We start from the raw sequence: 20113 nt of genomic DNA on the forward strand, positions 1-20113 counted from the left end.
ACGTTTTTCATTTGTCGAAAGCTGGAACGTTCACGGCGACAAATTCGTTCGCGCTTCACCTGACGCGTATAACGAGCGTCGCGGTGTTTATTAACCTGGTTTGGGGGCTCCGTTTTTTCTGTTTTTGGCACCTTCCTCCACAACAAGCGCGAACCCTTTATGCCCAAACTGGACTTAAGTGGAGAAATTGTGCTAATAATATTAACTTGCGGTCATGCGTCATACGCGAGGCATTAGGCTACATGCACGAACACGACATGAGCAAAAACAAAAAAAACCCAGATATAATATAATGAGAGAATTGTCATTATTGTGAGGAGCAGGCTGATTTAACAGCATGTGCCCTGCGTTTCGGGACGCGAACGCCGCATGAGTCTCATGTTCCTGGCATCCGAGCAAACATAGCTCGGCCCTTATGTAACCAATCGCTGTCCCGTTTTAGGGCCCTGGGACCCGGACTCGTGTCCTCACTGCTGGCTGCAGCGTTTCCACCTACAGCCCCCCCCGACACACACCATTTTCCCACAATTATTAATGCATTTTAATAACTCATCCAATAAGGCCAGAACGATCATCATACATTTTGGAGGACGCAAATGTTGAGAAATGTGATTTTCTGTCCATGGGTCTTACCATGGTTGCATTAAACATTTCAACCAAAGAGGTTTAATTCATTAGACAATTTGAATAAGTTGGATGCTAAAATCAGCACGGTAATGTAGCACTCACCTATTCCACTGCACTATAAATTGTTCTTACTTGTACCAGTGTCCTTGAGTCTTTTCAACATCTATTGATTATTTCCTAAAGGGTTGCCGGTCCAGAAGAAATTCCACTACACTGTGTGACCCTGAAAGGTGCATTTTTGAGTTCAGCGATAATGAATAATGCAATGTGAAATAGTTGTGTGGCAGTACTGCAGTGTGCACTAGTAAAACTGGCATTAGCCATGTGCTGAGAGGTTAGGCCAGTGATGAAAAGACAGCCGGGCGGGCCCACGCCTCCTACCTCTGCTTGAGGTCCCTTTTAACTCGGGCTGTGCCCCCGAGGAGATGAAAGCTGGGGCGTGAGCACATGACATTTTCCACGCCTTCAGTGGTCACCGCTTCCTACACACCGCCAAGACCATAAAGGATCTCTCCTTCCTCTTGAACGCTTGTCATGTCACGCCCTGTGAGACAGAAGGCTGAGGGACGAGAGAGGGACATGGCGGAGCCGCAGACGCACCTCCCGGACGCGAGTCCGCTGATCGCAGCGGCGCAGCTGGGTAAGCCGCGTCTGGTCAGGCTGCTGGTGGAAGGCGGCGCCCGGGTCGACGAACGCAACCAGCGCGGGGAGACGGCGCTGCTGGCGGCCTGCAAGGCCATGCGAGGCGAGCAGTGCGGCGGCGCCATGCTGCGTCTGGTGCGCCACCTGCTCAGGCACCACGCCCAGCCCAACATCCAGGACAAATCCGGCCGCACGGCCCTGATGTACGCCTGCATGGAAAGGGCCGGCGCCGAGGTGGCCGCGACCCTCGTAGCGGCCGGCGCGGACCCCAGCATGGAGGACTACGCCGGGGCGTCGGCGTTGGTCTACGCCATCAACGCCCAGCACCAAGCGACTCTGCAGGTGCTGCTGGACGCATGCCGGGCGAAGGGCCAGGACATCATCATCATCGCCACCGATGTGAGCTGCGACGGAGGCTCTGTGACCCGCCGCTACCTGAACGTCCCCCCGTCACCCAACACCTCTCCGGTCTCATGCATGTCCCCGTCAGACATTGAGCTGAAGACGGGCTCGCCGAGCTTCGAGGCCGACAGAGACACCATTTTTCATTTCCCAGGTAGGACGGGCGGCGTCTCCTCCTCTTCGTCGTCCTCGTCCCCCGTCCGGCGTCACCGCCTGCATTCAGAGCCCTGGCTGGCCGTCCACAACCTGGCTCACTTAAACCAAGCATACGAGGAGGGGCTGAGGCGAGGGGGAGACCACGAATGTGATGTCGAGGACAGCAGTGGAGGAGCAGCCGCGGCAGAAGGACGCAGCCGCCGCAACACTCTGCCATGCCTGGCCCCCCCACCGCTTTTACAGCCGCCATCGCACGCCAGCGAGCTCCACTCCACTCCCACCCGACTCCATCTCCCTCCTCTGCACGAGGCGGCCAGCAAGAGGGGCAAGCGGGAGCAGGGCGGGGTGAAGGGCCCGGCGCGGGGAGGCTGCTCCCTGCCCCCGCTCGCCGGCCACGCCCCCAACAGCCGTCGGCAGGGACAGCGGCAGGCCGGGAGCTTGGAGGACATTCGTCCTGTGAGCCGTGCAAATCTATAATCAACTTTTACAGATATGGCGGAAAATATGTCCATTTTCAGGAAATGGAGGACAGGGGCGATCGAATCTAAAATCGCTGCCATGTTTCACCATTAAAAAAGTGGCACTGCCCTGACGATAAAAAGAAGGAATGGAGGTTTGTGGGTACACTGCACAAACCGTACTGTGAAAAAGACTTAGGCGCCAAAAAACAAATCGAACAAACACTGTTCAAATATTGAAATACCTAAACTGTTCCTTGCTGAATGTCCTTGTTGTCATGTGTGTGTCGAGACTCCCGTTGTTCTCCATCCGTAGGCTTTTGCTTGTAGGAGATCGTTCATTAGTTGGGGGAGACCGACACCCAGTTCTTGTAGCTCAGGGGTCCGCAACACGTGGCTCCTAAATAATAATTTGAGTGGATTATATTGTTATCTGTTGGTTTTTTAAATAGTAGTTTGAAATTGGAAGATTACTGTCCTCTTGCAAAATTTAAAATGCAACGTGTTTCAAAATATGTGTCATGAATGGCCGCCACCCCCATCAGAGCTGCTGATCAGTTTGTTCAAAATCTCATGTTATTTTGTGTAATTTCATTATTCGATTCTTTTCATTACTTGTTGATTTAAGTCCGGCCCGGTTTTTACACTTGTCTGGTTGATTAAACAGTCGGCGTGTCATCACATCCGCACACGTGCATGCTACTCGAATCCCCGCCCCCCACGCCATGCAACTATTTTGTAACAAAAAATACAAATTTATAAGCAACACACTAGCCTAGTGTTTAGCATGAAAGTTAAAATAATATATGCAGCGTTATCTTCACTTAAAAAAAAAAAAAAAAAAGATTTGCGGCTCTCGGCCGTCCCAACGTGTCTCAAGGCCACCACCATCGTGCCCGTGCCAAGGAAACCTTCAGTGTGGTGTCTCAATGAAAACCCTGCTGGCCTCCACCCTGGACCCGCTGCAATTCACCTACCGTCCGAACCGCTCCAGGGACGATGCCATCGCCTACACCCTGCATCTGACCCTCACCCACGTGGACAATAAAGACACATACAGTACAGGCCAAAAGTACTTCACAAAAAAGGTGAAATAACTGGTTACATGTTTTATATTCTAGTTTCTTTGCTCTGATTACTGCTTTGCACACTCTTGGCATTCTCTCGATGAGCATCAAATGAGCCTGAAATGGTTCTCCAACAGTCTTGAAGGAGTTCCCAGAGGTATTTAGCACTTGTTGGCCCCTTTGTCTTCACTCTGCGGTCCAGCTCACCCCAAACCATCTTGATTGGGTTCAGGTCTGGTGACTGTGGAGGTCAGGTCTTTTTGTTCAGTACATAACTCCACATGTGTTCATTCATAGTTTTGATGCCTTCAGTGAGAATCTACCAACGTAAATGGTCATGAAGATAAAGAAAACACATTGAATGAGAAGGTGTGTCCAAATTTTTTGCCTGTACTGTATGCACGAATGCTGCTCATCGACTTCAGTTCAGCATTCAAATCCATTGTTTCTCAGCACCTGGTCGAGAAGCTGAGCCTGCTGGGCCTGAACACCTCCCTCTGCAACTGGATCATGGACTTCCTGACTGAGAGACCTCAGTCTTTCCGGATCGGGGACAGCATCTCTGGCACCACCAAACTGAGCACTGGAGCTCCTCAGGGCTGTGTGCTCGGTCCAATGCTGTTCACCCCGCTGGCCCACGACTGTGCAACAGCTTCTTAGCGCAGGCCATCAGACAGCTGAACGCTCAGGGACTGACACACACAGTCTACCTCTTGTATGTTTAAAACATGTTATCTATTACAGCGATATTTGTGCCAGATTCACTGGTTATTCACTGGTCTGTCTACATGTTTTGTTTGACTGAATTGTTAGCCTTGCATTGCACTTTATACGTTGACTAAATGTTACATTCAGTAACATTCTTTCGTTTCACTATGTACTGTGTGACACGTACGTAGGTGAAATGACAAGAAATCTCACTGGAACTGGTTTGATGGTTGGGAGGAAAAAAAAAAACAGGGCTCGTCCGGGATTTGAACCCGGGACCTCTCGCACCCTAAGCGAGAATCATACCCCTAGACCAACGAGCCGTCACACGTGGTGCTCCGTAGATCTGCCTCACTCAGTTTTCCAAGGACACACACCGAACTTCCCAGTTCCGGGAGCAGCGAAACGGGACAAAAAAAATAATATTTAAAGCATTGTAACAATAACTGTTCGGATGCCGATTAAAGGTTATTTTACTGAGAAAATGTGACGGCCAAGTGACAAGTCTAACATGCACGAGACGTGCCATTTTTATTTGGCGTATTCGGTGCGTTACTTACAGCGTTCACTGCGCTTCGTGGTTCGTGGCACCGACGTGGACGAGAATATTCACGTACGAAATACCATATTCGGCACTTTACCGTCGCGGGGAATTAAAAGCTTTGACCCCGACGTGATTTGAACACGCAACCTTCTGATCTGGAGTCAGACGCGCTACCGTTGCGCCACGAGGTCTTGCTGTGATGCCTCGCCACATGTTGATAAATGGAATGGAAAATCGTGAATCTTAAAAAAAAAGCAGCTTTTCAGACATATTTACCGCGGGAATGTCTATGCGTGACGTGGGTCATTACTCACCTCTCACGGCAAATCATTACGACGGAGGAAAATGCTAAAAATGCGACAATTATGCGTAACCAAGAGTCCTTAATGTAAGAGGAAATGTGCGGATCTTTGGATTTTTCCTGTACGTCCACCAGGACATATTGGCTCCATGTTTCAATTTATGACAAGTTATCGTCCTCACGTCTCTTGTCCCCATTGTCTGTAATGGTAAGATGACGTCATTGCACCGGGTACATTATCATATAAACAGGATAAGAAAATTGAAGAGCTCCGCATGGCCGGTTAGCTCAGTTGGTTAGAGCGTGGTGCTAATAACGCCAAGGTCGCGGGTTCGATCCCCGTACTGGCCACACGAGCTTTTTTGGCCATTTATTAAGTCATATTTTCTTCTCGAGTTAATGTTTTCACTCCGAAACGATTGAATCGGTTTAACTATACGCGCAGTTCGGTTCTCACACGGGCTTTTAAAAAAAATCTTATGGATCATTGGTGTTGTAATGGCAATAAAGAATAACGTGATTCGAACACGCAACCTTCTGGTTTTGATTCAGACGCGCTACTGTGGCGCTCCGATGTCCTGCTGTAAAGCGATGAAAGAATAAGTAAGCTGGCTGGTTAGTTCAGTCGATTAGAGCGTGGTCGCGGCTTCGATCACCGTACGCGCCACTTCTTTTTCTTTTCACTATTTATTAAGTCATGTTTTCTTCTCGAATTAAAGTTATCTTTTCGAATTTTTAATTCGTCTTTCTTCGGGCTGTATAACTGTGCAGCACAATAGGTAACTCCCAAATCCCTGTAGCTGTGAGAACAGAAGTGTGTTCAGGCCTCGTTAGCGCAGTAGGTAGCGCGTCAGTCTCATAATCTGAAGGTCGTGAGTTCGATCCTCACACGGGGCAATTCTATTTTAAAACCCATGATATCCATCATACTGTCGCTCCGAAACGATTGAATCGATTTAACTAGTCGATTAAAGGATCTCGTTCTGATAAGCAATTTTCATTACGTATGTATCATTGGTGTTGTAATTCTAATAAAGTATAATGTCAAAACGTTTTTGATTTTATATTAGGTCATGTAATAATAAATGTTTAATGTTGTTTTTTTCGTAACACTGACAGTGTCACCTTAGTTTTTTCGATCTTCTTAATCGTTCTTGAGGCGATCATGCAACGTTTAATGCTGACCAGTAGAGGGCATAACGATACCAGTGGAATCCCGAAGCTTTACTTTACTTTACTTTACTTTACTTTACTTAGCAGACGCTTTTATCCAAAGCGACTTACAAGAGGAAGACACCATTTAAAAAAAAAAATTGTGCAGTGTGTGTGCATGTGTGTTAGAAGTGTTAGATTCTAAAGTACTTTTTGAACAAGTGGGTTTTCAACTGCTTCTTAAAGGTGGTAGTAGTCTCGTCTAGTGGAATGGAGCAGGACAAGTTGTCCCACCAGCCAGGGACAACAGAGGAGAACAGAGTAAAGATGGACTTTTCATCTCATTTCATTTGCAGATCTGAGAGGGCGTGCAGGAGTGTAAATACTCAACAAGTACGCAAACGACAATAAAAAAGTGATCATAACCCTCCACAAGCTCGCTCATAACCAGCGGGCTGTGGGTCGTGCGACGCGCTCCCCCACCTGGAGAGAGAGAGAGACCACGCCGTGCCTCCGTGGAGCGATGCCCGTGGGATGTGACCGAGGGGAGGGAGCGCGCTCGTGCACGCGAGAGAGAGAGAGAGAGAGAGAGAGGCAGAGCGCGCACCCGTCACCCCCTCAGTCTGTGATCGTTTTTGCCCCAATAGGCTCCCGACGCCCGTCTGCCCCGCGAACACAGACTAGAATGTGACGGACCGCGGCGGGGACTTTGGACAGCTCTGCCGCGACGCGCCGCACTCGAGCCTTTGCAACATCCCACGGATGTCATGCCCCGGGCAGCGCTCCCACGCGTGAACCTCTGGTGGACCGTATGGGCCATCTCGCTGCTGGCGGACGTGCCCAAAGGCCTGTCCCACAGCTGCTACGAGGTGAAAACGGCGTTTCAGGTGCGCCAGGTGGGCCCGCTGAAGTGGGTGCCGGAGACACCTGCAACAGGTCAGTGGGCGCGACCCGCCGCGCGTATAACGCGCGTAACGGGACATGCATGCGACCGAGGCAGGGGGTAAATACGATCAGGAAGAATAAAACACGTCCATATGTCCAGCCGGAATGACGTAGGACAGGTGCGCGCACGGAGTTATCATATATATATATATATATATATATGTATATATATGGCCATCTATTCTTCTGTAACCCTATCAAATTAACCATAACCATAACTGTCGTTTGTTTCGCCTGTTTTCCTCTCGTTCCAGTAGTTAAAATATTTATTAAAACATTTAAATAGTTTACTCATACAAATTAATCTGTTAAAATAATGTATGCTTATGGATCTTTTTTTTGTTTGTTTGTTTGGGTTATTTACATTACATCAATGCTAAAATATTAGGTGTGACAGATTACTTCTTTTTTTAAAAATGGAGCCAGTTTTCTATTTTTTTTCAGTGTAGAAAGGCCACCGACACCCTGCTTCGGGGCATTTACAGCGTTTATCGGACGCTCTTGTCCAGAGTGACTTACAATCTGTAGTTAGAGGGACAGTCCCCCCCCCGGAGACTGTACAGGGTTAAGTGTCTTGCTCAGGGACACAATGGTAGTAAGTGGGATTTGAACCTGGGTCTTCTGGTTCACAGGCGGGTATGTTACCCACTAAAATACCACCACGCGTTATTTGACTGTGCATCATTTAAAACTGTTGCCGAACGTTTCTTTTGACCTGAAGTCGGCACGGGGACGCGTACTTGAATTCCCCAGGCCGCCACACTGATGGATATTAAATCAGAAGCGCACCCTGGTTGCCCTGAACGGCGCGGCCGTGTAATCTGGCCTCTGTGGCTGGTGTATTGATGACAGGTGAAGAGCCAGCGCATAACCGGTGTCAGAGATGACCAAATGGCTGTTGGGATCGCATGAATTGTTTGTATGTGGTTGCCGGGGCAGCGGCCTGTTTCCCGCTGATGATTGGAGGGGGCTGGCGGCTCGCTGGTGATTAGAATTTACTGCGTGCTATTAAAAAAATGAAATAAAAACCTTGGATTTGTCACCGCCGATGCTTCCAGGAAAGATTCGGTGAGGTGGGGAAGGAGCCGTGACCTTAGTGGGCGCTGAATGATCTGCATTCTGTGTCCGCATCTGAGACCCCCATCTGCCAGGCGTCCACAGCAGGACCGGCTTGTTGGCTGTTTTTTTTTTTTTGACAGTCCCTTTAACTGTGACAGACTGCATAACCACAATGGCTCATTGTGTAAAAGGGCTTAATATGGAATTGTGTATGAAGTTGGCATATAGTCTGAACTACACAGTGGGCACCAGGACTTCCCATGTCACAAGCGTGCACATAGATAAACATGATTTTACATAATTTACAAGGTCATTCATAGTTATAGGAAGAGGAACGTTTTCCCTGGCTTCCCTTCTCAGTGTTTTACTCAGGGTCCGAAACAGTAATGAGCGAACAAACAATCACCGTTCACATATTCCTGGGAATATTTCTACCTCAGGAACCTTAACACATGGGAAATAATGTATAAAATGCATATGAGCAGTTAAAGGGTGACAGGACAGCTGGATTTGGCAGCGTTTGCATATTTCAGATGTGCTACATGGCTTGAAGTTATAATGAATGATTGTTTTGTTGTACTGACAGTGCTCACGTTCAGAAAGCTATTTGTAGAAAGTTGCTTCCGAAATGAACATTTTATGCCAAGTCGTCCGGCCAAGCAAACCATATCAAGATTAGACTTCGTGCTGATGCTGCAAGTTGGAATCCAGCAGTTTGGTGGAAAAGAACAAGATAATCCCTGCAGGGAACACAGCTAGCCGCTGTCATCTGAATCATGTGGGTCCTGACAGGCCCTGTCACCTCGCCCCCCCCACCCCCCCACGCCCCCTCCGCGTACAGAACCGAAAGACCACATCCGGGCCCACAGTCAGCTCTGTGTGATCCTGCCAATGCACACAGCGTCAGTGACATCCATTCAAAAACAGGATAATAACAATGTAATAACAATAGCAAGAAATAACGAATGAAGGTCTGAAGAAGCGAATTAACCTGGACATTCCGGTTTTGGCTTGCGCAGCCACACCTGGCCAGGCGGGAACATCAAAAGAGATTTGGAATGTGCTGGAAAATCACACATGGGCCCGCACAGTAGCTCCATTCACCAAGGCAAGAAAGTAGTCTTTGGCAGAGTGGTAAACGCCTCTGGCAGGCGTCTTCATCTTTCTTTTCTTTTTCGAAAATAAACGTGTTTTTGCAAAGCAGTGTTGAACGTCCGCAGGTCGTCTGCTAACGTTCCACTGCCCTGGCTGTCCTTGTCTTTTTCCAATCTGCTTACGCGTCTGAGTCCACATCGCAGACATCTTTATTGGATTGAGCTGTTTGCACTTCTTTCCTTAATTTATTTGATGCGGTACCAGGGATTCTCCACTCGTCCAAGCTTCAGGTTCACTTTGAGATTAGTCAGTGTAACGTGACAGCACTTGCAGGAGATTAAAGTTCTCTAGAGTTGTCTTTATTTATTGCACCACGCCAATTTTAGAAATCCAAGTGAACAGGCTTATTTATGAACGGCACCCAGAATTGTAATCGATCTATTCCCAGAGTCGGAAGGGAAGATTGCTGTCATTTTTATTTAATTTTTTTGCTGTTGGGTACAGGTCAACATTTTCTGGGCCTGTAAAGACGGCCTGGCCCGGAGCAGACGCGTTGTGGTGATGCTCCTTCGGGCTCCTCCTGTTACCGCTTCCAAACGGCAGGCCTGTAGCCACCCTTCAGCACCTTGCCCGCCAGCTTCAAACTTGGAAAAGACAAACATTTGAGCAGAAGTCCTGAGGTCGGGGGGTTGGGGGTGTTGGTCGGTGAAAAGGTATGCAAGCATGGCAGCAGTATCCTTTAGAGGAATGTTTTCTTTTGGCCAAAGCCCCTCCCAGGCATGGCAAATCAATATTAAATAAATATCCCGCTGTTTTGGCGCACATCAAAGAGAAAGAGCCCTCGCTTGCCCGGGAGAGGTTGCGTGCGGTCGCACTAATCATTCTACCGACTTTGTGCTGTTGTTCAATTTTCAATTTGAGAGAGAGGAGGAGGAAAATTCCAGATTGCTCCCTATGCCACAGTACTCGACCTCGAGCCTGCAAACCGAAGAAGACTGGCGCTGGCACTTAATGCGGCCGATTAATCGATAGCTGCTGGTCACCTGAGGCTGATTAGATAATCAGTGGTGACGTGTAGCCGCGGTCTGGAGACCGTGGCCGTCGCTCGGGAAGAATCCCGCTGGGGCCCAATCGGGCCGTGCCTGAGGTATGAGAGCTTAGACTCGGAGGCGCCCCCGGAGCCCGTTTCATATCGTGCTAAGTCTGAAGGGAGGTGTGACATGTCATTCTCCGTCGTGCAATTATACCTCCTCCAACTCCAGCTTTTTTTTTTTTTTTTAAGCTTGGCGGCATATGGACATTTATACAGTAAAAAGGTCCATCCATTTGCCAGCATGTTGAACATTTACATTTACGGCATTTACCAGACGCCCTTATCCAGAGCGACTTACAGTCAGTAGTGACAGGGACAGTCCCCCCCTAGAGACACTCAGGGTTAAGTGTCTTGTTCAGGGACACAATGGTAGTAAGTGGGATTTGAACCTGGGTCTTCTGGGCCATAGGCGAGTGTGTTACCCACTAGGCTACTACCGCCCTGGAACAATGGGACGCCAGTGGGATGCTTGGCTTGATTTATTTTGGACTGGCGGGTGGCCTCACCTGGACTCGAGTTTCAAACACAACCTACTCCTCTCGAACCTCCGACCAGCATTCCACGGCATTTTCATTCATTCCGGTCCCTTCCTGTCCATGGTGGATTGCCTCTGATGAGCTTCGCCCGGATCACTTTCTCCCCGCCGTTCCTCGCCAGCTCCAGAGAGGCCCCGGGCTGGATTCCGCGGCGAGAACCCGGCGTATTAGTTTCACGCCAGCGATAAAGTGGGAAGGGTGAGACAGTCAGGCGAGTGCGGCCGTGAGCAGAGGTCAGTCATGACTTCATTCCGCCGGGATGAGGCAGCTGGCGCGGAGGGTGATGGGGTTTAATCATGTGGCAGCGATGCGTCTCCGTAAGCTCGGTGGACAAGAGCAAGTGAGACAACGCGAGAGGGATGCTATTGTGTTTCAGGGACTGTTCTGGGAAAAAGAAGACAACAGACTTTATGGGCTGGGTCTGGCTTCGGTTGCGTCGCAGCCTCTTGAAAGCCACCATGAAGTCGAGCAATGAGCTTCAACTCCAAAAGCGGGACAGATAATTATGTCACGGCATGTCATCGCCGCTGTAGTGATGTCCCCAAAAAAGATGAAGGGTAGAGCCAGAGCGGTGGGGACTTTATTTTGAGCCATTGCTGACGTCAGCCGTGTCATTTGATGGCCCTCTATTAGATCATATCTGGTCTGAGTGTGAAGGGAGATGTTATGGCTTAAGAGTGTGCGATGATGTCATAGCCAGTCATAACATGCCGTCCATAACTGGTGCTTGTTCATTCCTGAGCCACATCCCTCCTTTCACCCTTTTGCTGTGTTCTATCCAGATGTGGATCTGCTGGTCTGCAAACACAGAGGACCGTCCTGCTGCACGCGTAAGATGGAGGAGAGCTACCAGGTAGCAGTACGCCGAGAGACGATGCAGAACATCCGCTCCTACAGCTTCGAGCTCAAGTACCTCCTGTCGGCGCATTCTGCTGCCTTCCAAGGTAAAGAAGTCATGAAATTCCACAGATAAGTCCACTCATCACCACGCTGAACCCCCAGCATTCATAGGCTTTCGTGTGGGATGGTGGTTCATCACAGTTTTTTTTCTGCTGTACCTCTGGACGTTCCAGAGATGTTGAACAGGAGAAATTATATTTACAGCAAGGGAAGCACACCGACCGCTAATGTCACATCAAGAAAATATTCACGATATACTGCTAGTAGAGGAAGAACCCAGCTCCTTTACATGTCATCATGTTTGTCACCCAGAGGATGTCTTATAAAGTTTCAAATGAGAGGAGCCCATACCATATTCTTCCATATAATACACGACTCACAATACGTTAGGGATATTGTTATTTCCATGAGTGCTTTTCCTAATGCTCTGAATTAAGGAAATAAGTAAAAGTTTCCTTTGATATTACTAATAATGTATGAGCAGAAACACCATTTTCATTAGTTTAATATTTATTACCCCCAAAATGTAGACAATAACAGGGATAGCCCCAAATAAAAAAATTGACAATGTCAGTAGCGGGTGTTTCCACCATTTGCTGCAATGACAGCTTGACAGCGACGTCCATGCTCCTCACCAGCCTCATGATGTTGTTCTGAGGCAGTGTGTTCCACTCTTCCACAAGTGCTACATGCAGTTCAGCCAGGTCACGTGGGGGTGGGGTACAATCATTCAGTCTCTGCTTCGACTGGTCCCAGGGGACATTGATGGCCGTGCCATGAGAGGCACTCCAACTTTCTGAAGTCCAGCTGAGACAATCCTGCCACGATGTGGTGGAGCATTATCATCGATGAACAGAAAGTTTGGGGGATGATGATGGGTTCTGTGATGTCTCTGAGGTAAGAACTTGCAGTGACTGAGCCGTGTACAATAACCAAATCTGTTTTGCGCTGACTGGTGATGCCCAGACTGTTGCACCTCCTCCACCAAAACAAACCCTGGGGACCATGTTGTCCTCAGCGTATCGCTCACTTCGCCTTCTCCAGCAATGGTGACAACATGCATTTCTGTGCAAGGTGACCCGACAACCGACGGTAGTCCACTGCTGCATTGTCCAGGTCACATGGTCTTGTGCCCACTGCAAACGTTCACGGCGGTGTCTTGGTGTCAGCGGAGTCTCCTGCAACGGGCGTCTGGCATTCAAGCCAAAGCGGTGGAGTCGGTTGTGAATGGTTTGTCTGGAAACCCTAGTACCCCTCGGCCCTGCAGCTGTGTGACAGTTCAATAAAGATGTCTGAGTGAATAGGTCCTTAGGTACTGGTCAGTATTGTCCCTGGCCTCGTGGGGCTCCACTCCTGGGTCTCTCATGAACTCTGCCAGTAGTTCTGTGTCTTGATGCAAGTCTGCTGATGACACTTTGAGACACACCAAGTTCACAAGCAACATCTGACTGCCTGCCACCGACCCGAAGGCGCGCCATGGCCAGGTGACGTTGTTCGTCCGTTAAGTGACGTCGCGTGTTCGTGGTTGTTTGAATGATGAACTTGGAATGACAATACCAGCTTTTTATACCCACAAAATGTTGAAATTATTGAATTCAACATTTGTTGAAAATGTATAAATAATGTTGAAAATTTAGAAATAAAAGGTAACAGTGGAGACAGCAAAATATGACCCGATGACTTTATTGCAAAATCTTTGAAAGTACTACTCTGTATTTGAATGATACATTTTGCATGCATCTGGATGTTAACCAATCCAACATAACCGTTTCCAGAAGCAGAAAAATGTTTCATTTTCATAACATCGGTTCAAAAATCAGCCAGGCTTTTGATTGACAGATGCCTTTTAGCCTGTTGATTTCCTCTCTGGTTTGGCCTCCTCTGTTTGGAGGTTTTAGGTGGTGGTTTTATGGAGGACGTTTGTCTCCTTTGCTGCAGTTTGACCTTCAGGGTGTCTTTTACTGCCAAGTGAATTTTTTTTTACTGTGCCAAAAGCCTGCACCAGTCTCTCTGAGTTGTCCTCCCAGCATTGGATGACTGGTAGTTGAAATGTCTTCAGCATACCCTAAATAATTATGAAATGCATAAACACACACTTTTCAGGCTGAAAAAAGTTGCTGTTATTTTCCCCAAAATTAGTTTGGTGTGATTCTTAAAAGATAATACTAGGCTAAATATTTAATTGCAGAATATAAAGCAGCCATTCACAATTTTTCCCCTTCATCACTGGGTAGCTTTTACATTGCCAAAGCCCAGCGAAATAATTTGACAATAAGAATAATGTTTAAATATAATCTTTATTTAATTCTTTTTACATTTTTTACAAAGTATCTCAGACTTTAAAGCACACAAAGTACAAACAGCATTTGTTTGTATTGCAAATATGAAGCCAAATCACATGGACATGAATATTACAGTATTGGAGTGGTTTTAAGAAATTCCCACTCTGTGCTGTGTGAAGTGTTAGCTTTGGCTGCCAGGTTGAAATGAGAATAAATCACAGGCTGTCTTCAGGGCTCCTGTTTGGCTTTTGAGGTTTAGCGGTCCTTGGTGAGAGGGAATGCTTTTGAACGTGAATTAGCCAGCAGGACAATTTCCATAACCATAGGATTAATATAACTGTCTGTTTGCTTAAGAAGATGTGCTGCTGTTATGTTCTTGATCAATGTCTAACGTTACAACTACAACATTTGTAGAAGTAAAGTATACCAGGATACATCTGTCTCACTCTATAGCATAATAAAACTGAAACAATAATAGAATAAGTGACAGCTCTCATGCCCGCTATTACCTCATTCTGGAGGAATCAAACCCCTGCCTGTCAACAGGTCACACGCACAAGCATCAGTACAGGTCATGTTTCATATTGTCATATTAATTCATGTACAACCTAGGGATGTCTAGCAAACAAGCTCCACACTTAATGCATAGTGCTGCACTTAGCCAGTTTGAAAAAGTTATGGGAACAAACTGTACCTCTCAAATACATGGTCTGAAATATATTCCTAATATTTGGGGCTGTACTTCATACTGTGCTGATGAAACCCTTTTTAATGAAATCTTGCCTGTTGGTTATTTTATTGGATGTGAATGGTCAATTTGATGAGCATAAAATATGTGTCCGTAAAAAATTAACTTAATAAAATTGTAGCGTGGGTTAAAATGTATTATTTGTATCATACACTGTATAATAGTTCTGCGCATTTCCATTTTAGACCACAGCACCTTGACATTGGTTACATAAAGATTTGCCACTCGTGTACGGAATGTTACGGGCCAGTGATGCCATTGTCCAAAGACGAGATGGCAGAATGAACGTGCTTTTCATGCCATAGACTCCTTTTATGGAAATCTCACCAGCAGACTTCTCTAGGAATTCCAAGTAGGTATTTAAATGTCAGATGAAATCATTGTAGTGTTATGGTTTATGACAGACATACTTTGGATTGCATGATAAAGCCCTCTGGTCTGAGTGTGATGAAGGAGTCGTGCATGGCCTTATTGAGAGCGGGAGTGTTGTCATTGTCTGGAGAAGAGTAATTCTCTTCTGTACCTGCTGTAATTCCAGTAAACACTCACTGATCATTTTTTATTAGAAAGCACTTCCTAACAGCCATCCTTTAACGGCCCATATCCAGACTGTCGCAGCTGAACAGATATACAGTGCATTCCCCATGCACTTTATACTGTCATGGTAGCATGATGTTGAGGTTGGATTTGTGAAGTGAATTAGCAACAGGGTCATGGGTACCCAAGGGTTCCCACATGGGGTTTGGAAGCCTGGCCTGCTCTTTCTGAAGCCTTGTTTATGGACCGTAGAGGCAGAAATCAGAACAAACAATGCACACCACCTTTTCAGGAGGGTACTGCACCTGGCCAAAAAAACATTTACGGATAGAAACATCACAAATTATTCAGAGATACATGGAGGCCCCAGAACCACAACTCGCAGGACTGTAGGCTTCGGATGTCTGTTTTCCTCCACAGTCCTCAATTAGTCTTTTAATAAGAGGCTAAGGTTTGATTTGGTTGCTAATGTCATTGTGCGCACGTATTAATCTGGTTGGTCTTTATTTGAAGATTCTATACTCCCTAGAAATAGACAAATGTACATTCACGGAAAGCATAAATCAATCTAATGGCCTGGTGTCTAATCATATTGGGTGTTGTGACTACAAAAGAAAACCTAAAATGATCAAACCTTCCACACTAAAGGCACCTTTTCTGCACGTCCTGTTGCACTTCAGAGTGTCAGACCGCTTGCCAGGTAACTTTCCCCATGGCTCAAAATAAACTTCATAAGTCCTTAAAAACTGGGCAGACTATTTGGCTTTGAGCGAACACAGAGAGAGCACTCTTGATCTCAGCCGCTCTGATCTTTACATGGTGTTTACAGAGAACGTCTTTTCCACTCCGTTAACTGGCATTGCATGTTGTTCTGAGCACCTGGGGCAGTGAGGGTTTACATTAAAGCAGATTTTAAAGGTCTCGAGGGACTTGGGCCTTCACGCGCATGCATTATTTAGCTGTCAGTTCACTAACTGACTACTCCCTACTAACTAATGACAGATTCATTCAGCTCCTCAACACACAGAGGGTTCAGGAGTGTACTGACCTCCTTTAGCATTTCAGCACCCATTACATGCATTCAGCTTCGACCACCTTCCCATTGCTGCCATTTAAAGCCACAGTCATTCAGTCGCTTTCTTGTGCTACTTTAACGATCAGATTCTGCTTGATCATTTGGCTTCTAGTCCAAGTTATGTGAAATTCCAGATGCAACTTGAGAATCAGCCGAATGCTGGGAGCTTTTGTCCACAGGGGGTGAAAATCAAGCAGACTAATCAGATAAGATATGTGCAATTCACTTTGTGTACAAACACATAATTGACTCTGTTCTTGTTTTTATAAGGATGAAAAACCGTGGGGACATTTTCTGGTCCTTAGTATGAAAAATTGTCCTTTGGCTATGGAGGTTTAGGGTTACAGTAAGGTTTCATTACCAGGGTCACTTAAAAGCTTGTCAGCTGCATCTTCCTCTGTTTTCTTTAGACTTGGGAAAAGGCGAAAGGAACAGGGAAAGCAGGGAGGTAGGGGGATATTGGAGTCGTATACGCGAGCCTGAGAAAGAAAGAGACAGGACGGATGGTGGGGAGGACAGAGGTGGTGGTCAGGGTTGAAGCGTGGGCGGGGCCGTCTACTTGAGGCCCCTGCTGTGAATAGCGACCTTCCTGTTCTCCAACAGTGGGAATCTATTTAGTAATCTTAGTGTCTAGGCTCAGACAGTCTGAGATACAGAAACTCAACTCTTGTTTTTGGCTTATTGTTCTTTTATGAACACAAAATGAAAAGAAAAGACTGGCTTAAATTTTTTTAATGCATTTCTATTAATACATTTAAAGTGCAGTCAGGATTGTATTAAATAGTAGTAATGCAAGCATACATCATTGGCTTTTGGCAGCATTAATGCATTCATAAATGGGGCAGTGGTATCCTAGCGGGTAAGGAATCAGAATCGTAATCGGAAGGTTGCTGGTTCAAATTCTGGACCGCCAAGGTGCCACTGAGGTACCCCACACACTACTGCCCAGGTGCCTGTAATGGCTGCCCACTACTCCCTAAGGGGATGGGTTAAATGCAGAGTACACATTTCACTGTGTGCCCTGGGTGCACTGGGTGCCACACACATGAAAAAGATAAGATTAGTTAGTCCCACAAATGGGAAATTTACATTGTCACGGCAGAAAGTAGACAGTGCAAGAAAAAAATGTGAATGTGAGGTTTTAAAATATCAGTATACATAAAAATACAAGTTAATATAAGATAAGAAAAAACATTATTTATTCTAAGAGAAATTATTTTGTCCTGAAAGCATTCTCAAAGCAACAAGAGAAAATTAGTAATAGTGCAGAAAAAGTAATAAATAACTGTGACAGGTATCATAAAGTGACACTAATTAGATAAGTGATTTGAAAAAGTAACAGTGTTGTGCCATAGAGAGAGAGGTGGCAGCATGTTGTGATGGATGAAAAACCAGGAGGGTATAGGGAGGATATTAAATAAAAAATTTAATTGTGAAGTGATTGTGATACACAGCAGCAAATCACACAGTGCACACAGTAAAATGTGTCCTCTGCTTTTAACCCATCACCCTTGGTGTGCAGTGGGCAGCCATGACAGGCGCCTGGGGAGCAGAGTGTGGGGATAGTGCTTTGCTCAGGGGCACCTCAGTGGCACCTTGGTGGATTAGGACTCGAACCGGCAACCTTCTTATTACGGTACAGCTTCCTTAACTGCTAGGTACCTCTACCCCATGCACAGTCCCATAAAAAACAGCCATTAATACTGATCCCGGGAAGATCACCTACAGAATGGGGAAGAGTTGTACAGTCTTATTGCCATGGGTAAGAAGGACTTCCTGTGGCGTTCAATTCTACATTTAGAGGCGATGAGTCTTTTGCTGCATGTGGAAGGCGTGCATGGAGTGAGAGGTGTTGTCCATGATACTGAGAAGCTTTTTTAGCATTCTCCTCTCAGACGCTTCCACCAGGCTCATCTTTCTGACACCCAGGACAGAAGCAGCCTTTTTGATCAGCTTGCTCAGCCTGTTGGCATCAGCTGTCTTCACTGCACTGCCCCAGCACACGGCTGCAAAGAACACCACACTCTTTACTTCATTAGTGAATGTCTGCATGTATAGAATATAAGTAGGTGTACATATATACAGAGTGGCTATATATAGACATAATGCATATAGGAAAGCAGAAATGGTGTACTGGATGTGTGTTTGTTAGTTTATGTATGTGTGGTCAGGTGTTGTAGAGCCTGACAGCGGTTGGCAGAAAAGTCCTGTTCTGAATCTCTCCGTCCCACATCGTGGGTGGTTGTAGCCTAGTGGGTAACACACTTGCCTATGAACCAGAACACCTGGGTTCGAATCCCCCTTACTACCATTGTGTCCCAGAACAAGACACTTAACCCTAAGTTGCTCCAGGGAGACTGTCCCTGTAACTACTGATTGTAAGTCACTCTGGATAAGGGCGTCTGATAAATGCTGTAAATGTAAATGTAAATGCTGCAGCTTGCCACTGAAGGAGCTGCTCGGTGCTGTCAGAGTCTCCTGCAGAGTCTCCACCATTCTACTGTCACTCACCACCTCCACTGGCTCCAGAGGGCATCCTAGACCAGAGCTGACTAGGATGTCCAGAGGGCATCCTAGACCAGAGCTGACCCTCCGGATCAGCCTGTTCAGCCTCTTCCTGTCCCCAGCAGACCACACTACCTACCCAGTAGACCACACCATAAAATATGACTGAGGCCTCCACAAAGTCAGAAAAGGTCTTCAAGAGTGGGCCCTTCATTCCTAAACACCTCAGCCTCCGCAGCAGGTACAGCCTCATCCACAGTCTCAATGTCCATACCCTAGATGTTCAGTGGTTGCAGTGGAGGATGTTTGTGCCTGTGGAAGTCTACCACCAGTTCCTTGGTCTTCACAGTGTTGATCTGGAGGTATTTCTGCTGGCACCAGTCCACAAAGTCCCAGGTCAGTTCTCTGTACTCCTTATCATCCTCATTCGTAGGAATTCTGTAGGAAACAGTTGGTGGAGTTGTGAGTGAAGTCTGCAGTGTAGATGGTGAAGAGGAACGGTGCCAGAACCATTCCCTGTTGGGGAATGGTCTAGCAAATCGTGTGAATTGTCTGAGGAAAGATCTGCAATAGATAGATAGAATGTATTCTATACAGACAAACTTCAGCATATCGTCAACACATAGAATGTCTTTACGATCTCATATCATCAGATTGCCGCACATGAAACTTCCACATGCAGCAAAAGACTCATCGCCTCTAAATGTAGAATTGAATGCCACAGGAAGTCCTTCTTACCCATGGTAATAAGACTGTACATCTCTTCCCCATTCTGTAGGTGATCTTCTCAGGATCAGTATTAATGGCTGTTTTTATGGGACTGTGCATGGGGCAGTGGTGGCCTAACGGTTAAGGGCCGATCAGAACACAAAAGGAGAACATAAACAACCCCGCAGGCATGTGGCATAAGGCCAGGAACAAATTTAACATATAGTACAGGCCAAAAGTTTTGACCCACCTTCTGATTCAATGTTTTTTCTTTATTTTCATGACCATTTACATTGGTAGATTCTCACTGAAAGCATCAGAACTATGAATGAACACATGTGGAGTTATGTACTTAACAAAAAATGGAGACCTGGCCTCCACAGTCACCGGACCTGAACCCAATCGAGATGGTTTGGGGTGAGCTGGACCAACAAGTGCTAAACACCTCTGGGAACTCCTCCAAGACTGTTGGAAAACCATTTCAGGAGACGACCTCTTGAAGCTCATCGAGAGAATGCCAAGAGTGTGCAAAGCAGTAATCAGAGCAAAGGGCGGCTATTTTGAAGAAACTAG

General features: G+C 46.6%; 2 protein-coding genes and 4 non-coding genes across 7 annotated transcripts in view; 4 read left to right on the forward strand and 2 right to left on the reverse strand.

Moving 5' to 3' along the window:
• The first annotated feature begins 1075 nt into the window (after positions 1–1075).
• Positions 1076–2377, forward strand: LOC114789125 (ankyrin repeat domain-containing protein 34B). The gene has a single exon (XM_028978237.1). It carries the CDS (start codon positions 1162–1164, stop codon positions 2302–2304), a length of 1143 nt encoding a protein of 380 aa, XP_028834070.1. The 5' UTR covers positions 1076–1161; the 3' UTR covers positions 2305–2377.
• Positions 2378–4311: 1934 nt separating this feature from the next.
• On the reverse strand, positions 4312–4383 carry trnap-agg (transfer RNA proline (anticodon AGG)). The gene has a single exon. It is a non-coding gene; the product is annotated as a tRNA-Pro (tRNA).
• Positions 4384–4723: 340 nt separating this feature from the next.
• trnaw-cca (transfer RNA tryptophan (anticodon CCA)) lies at positions 4724–4795 on the reverse strand. The gene has a single exon. It is a non-coding gene; the product is annotated as a tRNA-Trp (tRNA).
• A 387-nt stretch (positions 4796–5182) lies between these two features.
• Positions 5183–5256, forward strand: trnai-aau (transfer RNA isoleucine (anticodon AAU)). The gene has a single exon. It is a non-coding gene; the product is annotated as a tRNA-Ile (tRNA).
• Positions 5257–5729: 473 nt separating this feature from the next.
• On the forward strand, positions 5730–5802 carry trnam-cau (transfer RNA methionine (anticodon CAU)). Its single transcript has one exon. It is a non-coding gene; the product is annotated as a tRNA-Met (tRNA).
• An 878-nt stretch (positions 5803–6680) lies between these two features.
• gpc5c (glypican 5c) overlaps positions 6681–20113 on the forward strand; it is a 121337-nt gene continuing 107904 nt past the window's right edge. For both annotated transcript variants that reach the window (XM_028978643.1, XM_028978644.1), the window contains exons 1-2: positions 6681–6993; positions 11568–11729. In XM_028978643.1, coding sequence (XP_028834476.1) covers positions 6825–6993; positions 11568–11729 — 331 coding nt within the window. In that variant the 5' untranslated portion in view covers positions 6681–6824. The remainder of the gene's footprint in view (positions 6994–11567; positions 11730–20113) is intronic.

Source organism: Denticeps clupeoides, chromosome 4, assembly GCF_900700375.1.
Source record: "Denticeps clupeoides chromosome 4, fDenClu1.1, whole genome shotgun sequence".
NCBI lineage: Eukaryota > Metazoa > Chordata > Actinopteri > Clupeiformes > Denticipitidae > Denticeps > Denticeps clupeoides.